Source organism: Pollicipes pollicipes, unplaced genomic scaffold (genome assembly GCF_011947565.3).
Source record: "Pollicipes pollicipes isolate AB1234 unplaced genomic scaffold, Ppol_2.1 Scaffold_6138;HRSCAF=7277_pilon_pilon_pilon, whole genome shotgun sequence".
NCBI lineage: Eukaryota > Metazoa > Arthropoda > Thecostraca > Pollicipedomorpha > Pollicipedidae > Pollicipes > Pollicipes pollicipes.
Genome location: NW_023596818.1, coordinates 37,659,047 through 37,668,318, shown reverse-complemented (window position 1 = coordinate 37,668,318; position 9,272 = coordinate 37,659,047). Strand labels below are relative to the sequence as shown.

The window sequence follows — 9,272 nt, the reverse complement described above, 5'->3', positions numbered from 1 at the left end:
CGCAGCCTAGTGCACTCTACCTCCAGTGCTGGGCCTCTATGACCACCTGCAGCTTGGGGCAGCGCCGTCGCACGGGAAAATCGCAGTTCTTGTTGCGCCTCACCTGAACATCGTCGCTACACAGGCTGCACCGGTCAGGGAAGAAGCATACGGCTTCAACAGGGAGCAACCCAACTGTTGCGCCTGTCAGGGTCAAACGTCCGGAGATAGCGTGCCATTTCACTAGGGTATATTGTCATATACACAAAATCTGCCCTCTTCCACGTGATACACAACCTCTGGGGATACAGGTGACAGCACTCGAACACAGAATCGGTGCTGAGACAATCGACGGAAGATGATGCTCGCACAGTGCAGGATCTGACCTCTGGGCCTGGAGCCGGTCTCTGGACCCAGCTTCTGGATCCAGCTTCTGGACCCAGCCTATGGACCCGGCCTCTGGGCCTGGAGCCGGCCTCTGGACCCGGAGCCGGCCTCTGCACCAGACCTCTAAACCAGGCATCTGGGCCTGGAGCCGGCCTCTGGACCATGCCTCTGGACCTGGAGCCGGCTTGTGGACCCGGCCCTCGGCCTGGAGCCAGCCTCTGGACCAGACCTCTGGACCAGGCCTCTGGACCTGGAGCGCCCGATCGGTATACGAACGGCCACCAGAGATGGCGACACAGGCCCCAGGCCGCACTGAGCGCGCGCCACTGGCCCAACCCACAGTCGACCAACAGCAGCTGTGATAGCGAAGGCGACTGGCGTGTGGCTGTGGTCGCCGCAGAGTCTCCCGCCCACCACCGAGCGAGACACCGCCAATCGGCGCACAGGCGCCACCTAAGCTCACCAACAACATGGCAGTAAATGATCGATAACAAGTTGAAAAGACACGTCCGGTCTCTATCACAGAGGCTCGTGCCGAATGATAGACCGGTTTGCACTCTCGATGTTGGCGAGCACCGCCGCGCCGCCGCAGCGGACATCCCGACACCCCCGCGCCAATCACAACGGTGCTTGACTGAGCACGTCCCTCATCGCGCCGAGACCACGTGACGTCGCCGGCGCTGTCAGTCACACCTTCGAAACGCGTTGTTGGTCACTAGAGCAACCAATGCTGCCGAGGATATACATCGACGGGGTGCCGTCTGTGGTGTGGGTGTCGGTCGTAAATAGCACGCCAGTGTGGCGTCGACACCAACGCACGCGTCACACCGCGGCGTGACGTCACTACTGTGTGACGTCACGGCCGTATGGAAACCCCACCCACCGCCGCCAACGTCACTTTTCTTATACCTCGCTCGACCTCACTGATCCGGCCTGCCGCGTGACATCACTAGCCCTGCCCACCGCTGGTGACGTCACTAGCCCCACCCGCCGCCAGTGACGTCACTAGCCCCTCTCGCCGGCAGTGACGCCGCGGACGACGACGGCGGACTCGACGCGAGCGGTCTGCTCTGTGAGCTGCGCGTCGGCGTCGTCCGCCGGGCGGCAGGCCACGCCCACGGCGCCGAGGTCGTACAGGCCGGGCCGGGTGACGGCGGCGGCCAGCGAGAGGCGCGCCGAGCCGCCGGCCGCCACCGTCATGTGCGGGTGCGTGCGGCCCACCCAGGTCAGCTCGGCCGAGACGTGCGACGAGTACGGCAGCGGCGAGCGCGGCGACGACCTGGCGGCGGGGCCACGGTCACAAGCACGGAGTGGCGCCAGCGCTGGGCTAAGTCGCCACGAGAGGGGTGCAGCGGCACCTCTTCACCTGGCCACAAAACACGTCACGCGTGTAGACACACACACGCACGCACGCACGCACGCACGCACGCACACACATGCGCAGTACCAGTGTGACGGGGCGGGCCGGTACCTACAGGCTTGCAACGCCACCGGAACAGTGTAGCATTACTTTCCACAAAATACATCACGTCCCCAGGGAGGCCACGTTTATAAAGGTTCACTCACGTAAGTGCCCCACCCATCCCTTGGAGCTACCATCTGCTCGGCCTTCATGGTTTGACGGTTCAGAGCCTAGTTCGCTGAGCTGAGCTGAGCTGAGCTGGCCATGACCGTCGGGTGCTCCGCAGCTCCCCGTCGGGTGCTCCGCAGCTCTCCTGCCCTGCTGCTGGACGGCCCCCGGCCCCCGTCCCGCCCGTGGTCCGGCTCGGCACCGCTGCCGTACTCACGTGGTGGCCGACACGGCCGACAGGTGCACCACCAGGTCACAGGCGCTGTGGTTCTGCAGCAGCATCGTCACCGGAATCACGCACACCCTGCCGGCCCGGCGCTGGCGTCAGCGGAGACGGACAGACAGGCTGTCTGGGGGCTGACATCACGTCAGTTGAGACGGACAGACAGACTGCCTAGGGGCTGACATCACGTCAGTGGAGACGGACAGACACACTGTCTGGGGGCTGACATCACGTCAGTGGAGACGGACAGACAGGCTTTCTGGCGGTTCTGGAGTGGAGTCGGCAATGGTGGACAGGCGGGGTGTCTGCTGGGACAGAGGACGAACAGACAGGCAGTCCCGGGGGTGACATCAGCGGGGGACGGACAGACGGGCAGTCTGCCGGAAGAGGGCGGACAGACGGGCGGTCCCGGGGATGACATCAGCGGGGGACGGACAGACAGGGCGCCTGGCGGTCACCCGTTCAGATCGGCACCAGGAGACGCGGTCGCACATTGGACATTCGTCTGGTTGACGGCCAGTGAGAGAGGACTGCTGCCGCCAATGTGCCGAAGACCCGGCCATCTCCGAGCTTGATATCAGCGTACTGAGTCCGCATTAATCTGATCTTAAGGATTTAGTGTCACGTACAATGTACGTGACACAATGTACGTGACAAAAAATTAATACACGTACAAGAAAAAGAAGAGGAACCCCTACAGTAGTCCCAAAAGCATGTGCCAATGCTCTCCATGTGTTTTCGATGACATCTTTGCATTCAAGCTGGGAAGAGCCGCCAAAAAATCGCTTTAAAGTCGCTAACCAAAATTCCGTACGGGGGTCCGTTATTTCAGATAGATTGATTGGCAGAATGGGCAGCAGGCGGCAACCTTTAGGCCTGGGGAAGCAAGACTACGGCGGGCGGGCGGTCCAAGAGCGGGAGGGCACGCCGGGCTCCCTGCTGCTGGCTGGCACCGTCTGGCCGCGGAGCTTGGTACGATTGCATGTAGATAAGTCGACTTCCATGAAACTCGGCAGGGCGCGGCCGGACTGCACGACAGCACGACACTGCAGACCGGCATCGAGCCACGAGACAAGCCAGTGAAAACCCTCCAGAGGCAAAATACGCCGGCACCCGTGGTCCCCCGTCTCACTGAGTCCGCCGCCCGCCGGCGCCCGCGGTCCCGCGTCTCACGAAGTCCGTCGCCCGCCGGCGCCCGTGGTCGCGCGTCTCACGGAGTCCTCCGCCCGCCGGCGCCCGCGGTCCCGCGTCTCACGGAGTCCTCCGCCCGCCGGCGCCCGCGGTCCCGCGTCTCACGGAGTCCACCGCCCGCCGGCGCCCGTGGTCCCGCGTCTCACGCACCGTTTGCGGTCGAAGTCGTGCTGCACGGTCGGCCGGTGGAGCGGCACCACGCTGACCAGCTGGCGCAGGACGTCAGCGCCGGGCGCCTGCGCGGCTGGCGGCAGCGCCGCCGGCGCCGGGATGATGGTGACGGGCGGCCGAGGCTCGGGTTCCGCCGGCGCCGGATAGGTGGCAGCACTGGCGCCCAGCAGGTCCACCGTCACGTGGTGCTGTCCGTGCAGCGTCGTCTCGCGACCGGCCGCGTCCACGCCCTGCGTCTGCGGAGGCAGGCGGCGCGTCATCAGAGCGTGCGGTCCGCCGGCGGCGGCACTGCGCTGTCCGGTCCGGCACGAACGCGTGGCATCGCGCCACGACGTGAGTGCACAAGCAGAGTGGCGAAGAGGAGTTAAGGTCCACCCGCAGGACCTCCACATGATCCCGCATCATGGCATAGCCTTCAGTAATCGGTTTCAAATGCGAGAAACCACTGACAAAGCCACAGGCTTAACGACTCCCACCAAGATACAACAGGAACATTTTACGGAGATTTACCATGTTAGCGCCAATTTAAATACAATCTGATCAAGCGCGACTGGATGCACACAATTTCATCCCACCATAGTCGTTTTCTGGATACCTCCAAGGCCCTGGCCCAGCCAAGTTCACTACACTACCACCACAGGGGATAGCCAGTCTCAAACTGGCCGCTGTCTGCTGAGACAAGACGCCGGTGATTGGCTGGTGTTTTGCAGCTCGGCGGCAGCTGCGCTCCGTTCCAGCCCACAGCCCTGAGACGACGAGGGCTCGCTCCAGGCGCTGCCGCTTCAGCACCATCACGACACACGGCCGTCGGGTGCGGGCGGCGGCGCGGCCAGGCAGGAGCCGGCGCCTCACCCGCCACAGCAGCAGGACGGCCGCCTCCACCCGGACGGCCTGCTCTAGGCTGGCGGCGCGGCGGAGCTCCATCTGACCGCCAGCCGCCGGCGTCGGCGGCTGGCAGTGGTGACGCAGCAGGAACTCCAGTGAAGGCGAGCCGAGTACACCGCCCTGCGGCACCACGGACGCGTCAGGGGCGGCGCCAGGCAGAGGTCAGGGGCGGCGTCTGGCAGAGGTCAGGGGCGGCGTATGGCAGAGGTCAGGGGCGGCACCAGGCAGCGGTCGGGGACGGCGTCTGGCAGAGGTCAGGGGTGGCGTCTGGCAGAGGTCAGAGGCGGCGTCTGGCAGAGGTCACGGGCGGCGTCTGGCAGAGGTCAGGGGTGGCGTCTGGCAGAGGTCAGGGGTGGCGTCTGGCAGAGGTCACGGGCGGCATCTGGCAAAGGTCAGGGGTGGCGTCTGGCAGACGTCGGGGGCGGCGTCTGGCAGAGGTCAGGGGTGGCGTTTGGCAGAGGTCAGGGGTGGCGTCTGGGGCGGTCTGAGGGCAGCGCTGAGCGGCACTCGTGGTCAGCTGTGTCAACATAACCACTGACGGAGTCATCGTCTTGACTAGTGCCGTCGAGACAAGTACTGTTTTTACACACCACCGCCACAAACCACCATTATTCCTGACATTATCTTAACAAAAAGGCCATGACGCTTCACTTCAAGCGACGTAATTGCCGCGAATAACATCCCAGCACATTATTCCGTATGTTGTAACACCTCGTCCCAAACACACAGCCGAACGGCGCACGTTGCTGCTGGGACCAGCGGACGCCGTAACAGCGGCGTCCGCTGGTCCCAGCGACGATACACTCTCACTAACGCTAACGATGCTCTGGAACCAGTTTCATTCGCGCCAGGCACGCTCCGGCTGACAACGTACTTGCCACGGCACTTCCACCACGAAGATGTCACTTCGTCTGGCACACGGCACAGCGGCCTGCTCGACAGTACACACGCCTCGACCAGCGCCGGGACACCTCAACCACCGGGCGACCGGCGACAGGGAGCGCACAGCTCGGCGTCCAGCTCGGCCGGCTGCTGGGTCACCGCCTCACCTGCTGGCCGTCCAGCGGCACGGTGTCGATGTGAAGCAGCGACCGGCCGCCCTCCGAGAGCCGGACCGGCTGGCGCCGCACCGTCACGCCCAGGTAGGCCGTCTCGCCGCGCGTCACGCGCACCCCTGGCGGCGCCGACCGCGGCTCAGTGCGCAGCGCAGGGAAGGAGCGGGCTCGGCCGCTGCCACGGCAGCCGACACGTCAGCCTGGGCCTGACTACCCTAGCACCCCGAGTAAGGTGTCTTCAGCCTCATTCGATGGTCACCGGCGAGTGTTGGTCGCTGATGGCCACAGCACCCACAGCTGCTTTTAAAACACAGGTCAAACAGGCGAGCCATGAGCGTAGATTGCAGTCTTAACCGGTGTCCGTGTATGGTGTTCCATGCGCGGTGTTCCGTATGCGGCGTTACCCGTGTGACATTTCATGTGTGGTATTCCATGTGTGGTGTTCCATGTGCGGTGTCCCCAGTGTGGTATTCCGTGTGTGGTGCTCCATGTGCGGTGTTCCGTATGCGGCGTCACCTGTGTGGCATTCCGTGTGTGGTGTTCCATGTGTGGTGTTGCGTGTGCGGTGTCCCCTGTGTAGCATTCTGTGTGGTGACCCGTGTGGTGTTCCATGTGTGGTGTCCCCTGTGTGGCATTCTGTGTGGTGCCCCCTGTGTGGGGTCCCGTGAGGTGTTCCGCGTGTAGTGTCCCATGTGCGGTGTTCTGTGTGCGGTGCTCTGACCACACTGCTGACCTGAGGACGGCTGCTGCTGGTCCAGGCGCCAGCCGGGGGCGGCCACGGCGGCCCTCTCCAGCAACACCGCCGCCTCCGTGGGCTGGACGCCGCCCACCTGTAGCTCCAGGTGGAGGCGGCCGGCCGGGCCGGCGCCGCGCGCCGCACGCACGCTCACCGCCAGGCTCGGCGTGACCAGCAGGCGGCCGGCGTGGCGCAGCAGCCGCGGCCGGCCGGGCCCGCCGGCGGCGCACAGCAGCAGCTCCAGCGGCCGCGGCCCGTCCGCGTCCGGCGCGCGCAGCCAGAGCCGCCGCTCCAGCCGGCCGCCAGGGGGCAGGCCGCCGGCCGGCAGCGCCAGCTCCAGCACGCGGCTTGGCGCCGCCGCCTCCGGCCACACACGCTCCTTCTCCTGATCCTGCTCCGACGCGGGCTCCGCCGCCGGCTCGGCCTCCAGCACCAGCAGCTGAGGGTCGGGCGTGGCCAGCAGAAGACGCCGCAGCGGCCGGCGGCCGGCGTTGGCCACGCGCAGCTGGAGGGCGTGCAGCTGGCCGCACATGAGCGCCGTGGGCAGGCCGCGCAGGCTGAGCTGTGGCTGCGCCGCCTCCTCCTCCACCACCACCTGGCGGCGGGCGGCGGCATCGGCGGCGTCAGCGCACACGCCCCGTCCGTACACACGGTCTGAGGCTGGCGACCGCCGCTGGGGTTCGGCGAGAAGACAGCGCGGACCAGGAGCCCGACCGCCGCTGGTGTTGTTGCAGTCAGCCCTCAGTTTGGTAACACACCAGCATTGGTGCTGACAAAGCAGGCAACCGAAGAACACGGCGCTAGCGCGTTTAGCATCCAGCAAGAGCATAGCAGTACAGATGGCCCAGCGGACGGGTACAGGCACTTCGGCCCGCTGCGGCTGGCCTCGAGTCGGTCCGGAGTCACTGACCTGCAGGCGTCTATCCTCGGCGTACATCACGGCGGCGCGCTCCTCTTTGGTGCCGTTCAGCCGGCGACCCCGCACGTTGATTGGCTGGCAGCCGCGCACCGACAGCGGCGCCTCCGCGCTCTGGCTTTGGTCTGCAGCCTCTGTTTCGGCCGGCGCCGAAGCCAGAGCGAGCGTGAACTCGTATCCCCGGATTGTCAGCTGGCCCGGTACGTGAGCGGTGATTGCCAAGGTCACCTGGGGGTCAAATAACAAGGCAGAACAACTGAATGATCTAAATAAGATACCCAAAACGAGAACGAAACTAAATCAGTACCAAGATTTAGTAGCTTATCAAACAAGCAATGCTACGCCCGGTTCGGCCCGTCGTATCTGTCCAGAACTGCCATGGCCGCATTTTGTCTACCGAATCATTCGGATTATGTTCGTGAACTCATGCCACCATAAAAGCAAGGCGAGCGTATGAAACAACAATTTAGAAGAAGCGCGTCGCATGCACTAAAGCTAGAGCTGCCACAGCGTACACCGCAGCCGAGAGCCAGAGGGGCCGTACTCTCAACAGTCGGCACCTGCATCATGACAGTCACATCCTTAACGCTATTGGCACCGGTCTACAGGCTTAAGGATATGGCTGGTAACAGCACTGCTATCCAACACCAGTGCATTAAACGTTGACCGGTGCTTTCTGGCACCAGCGACGTACCAGCAGCGGCGACTCAGGAAATCCCCGGTACAGCCCGCAATGCCGCAATGCCGCAATGCCGGCTGCCGGAGCCGTGGTCCCAAAATTCTGCGCCTCTACTCCGAACACACGCACAGACGTGGCCCGATACAGGGGCGGACAGCAGACCTCCCAGCGCCATGTCAGCAGCGCCCTCCCCGACGAGAGGCCAGAGCTCGCAGCCGCCAGCCGCCAGCCGCACCCACCTCCTGCGTGCAGTTCTCCTCCAGCAGGCAGCGCGGCAGGGTGTGCGCCGTCACGTGCGACTCAGAGGCGGCCGGCGCGCGCGCCACGAACGAGTACTGCAGCCGCAGCTCCGACAGCTGCAGCGGCACGCGCAGCGGGTTGCGCAGCACCAGCTGCACCTGAACCGGCTCTGCGGGGCGGCGCGGAGCCCCGCTCACTGAGAGGTCGCACCGACCGGTGACGCGGCCGGGTCACAGAGGCACGTCACGGGGGTCAGCCGCCATGGTGGCAGCGGGTCCGCCAGACGGATCGGCGGTCCAGGACTCGAAACGTTCTCCCTCCACCTTGGAGTGAACATTGCTCATTCAAGCTGCATAAATGGCTGCACAGACACTGGAAGCGTTGCTGTGAATCTGAGGTAGCAGTACTGCGGGGCAACGCGTGTCAACGGAATGCTTAGGTAACGGGCATAGCAGCGCCCCTTTGGACGTGGCCCCCTTGCTGCCGGCTCACCTCGGGTTGGTATGGTGAGCCTCAGCGCCCCCTCGGACGACAAACCCCGCACGAACCAGGTCAGGTGATAGGTAATGGGTCAGTGGGCTGGCTGGCGTGTCGGCGACTTTTCTCACACAGCTCAAGCAATCCGCTACGCTGAATTTACGGAAACCTCGACGGCTAGTGACCCGACCGGAGGGCAAGCTCGCCTCCCCACTGGACCAGCGAGGTGCTGCGTACATAGAGGAACCAACCCTGTGTCATAACGCCTGCCGGAACGACCTCCCTTGTCACATACACACACCCTCAGACGATGTAAACTGATCGTCTGAGTCAGCACCCACCTGCGGCGCAAACCCACGGGCTGGCCGCGTTGTTGGTCTTGTCCGTCATGCACTGGATGGTGGGTCGGAACGGCGCGGTGCTCTCTCTCAGCCACTCCATGCACAGCTCCTCCAGCTGGAACCACCTGGCCGGCGCGGCACGGCGCAGGTCAGTGCCCGCGTCTCGCGTCAGACCGAGTATTCGTACCGGGCGCCAGCTGACGGGCAGTCCCTCAACGGACAGCGCGGACGGTCGAACCACGGCCAGGTCAGCACACGCGACACACGGCGGCGTCACACGCCCGGAAATACCACGCCACGTACGTTGAGCAACCGCCTCTGCGTTGACGTCCGCGTGGAATGCCCAGGCTCAACTGCCCGTGCGCTCCATCAGGGGTGGCGCAACGGCGCGCACCGAGCATCCCACGAAAGCGGCGCCTTAA

General features: G+C 64.7%; 1 protein-coding gene across 1 annotated transcript; it reads right to left on the bottom strand.

The window, feature by feature from the left end:
• Window positions 1–16: 16 nt before the first annotated feature.
• On the bottom strand, window positions 17–8,770 carry LOC119105654 (trafficking protein particle complex subunit 8). Its single transcript, XM_037229113.1, has 10 exons — window positions 8,747–8,770; window positions 8,032–8,148; window positions 7,108–7,341; window positions 6,571–6,792; window positions 5,456–5,506; window positions 4,374–4,526; window positions 3,501–3,757; window positions 2,154–2,240; window positions 1,418–1,645; window positions 17–125 (listed from the first exon to the last, which is right to left on the bottom strand). Exons 1-10 carry the CDS (start codon window positions 8,768–8,770, stop codon window positions 17–19), a joined length of 1,482 nt encoding a protein of 493 aa, XP_037085008.1.
• Window positions 8,771–9,272: the final 502 nt, after the last annotated feature.

Excerpts from the sequence above, each read along its gene's own strand:
- LOC119105654 (XM_037229113.1), bottom strand. The coding sequence starts at position 8,770 with ATGACACAGGGTTGGTTCCTCTAT. Across the intron at positions 7,342-8,031 it reads AGGAGAACTGCACGCAGGAG|GTGACCTTGGCAATCACCGC; the intron begins GTGGGTGCGGCT and ends TTTGACCCCCAG. Across the intron at positions 126-1,417 it reads GAGCAGACCGCTCGCGTCGA|CCTGTGTAGCGACGATGTTC; the intron begins GTCCGCCGTCGT and ends TGACCGGTGCAG.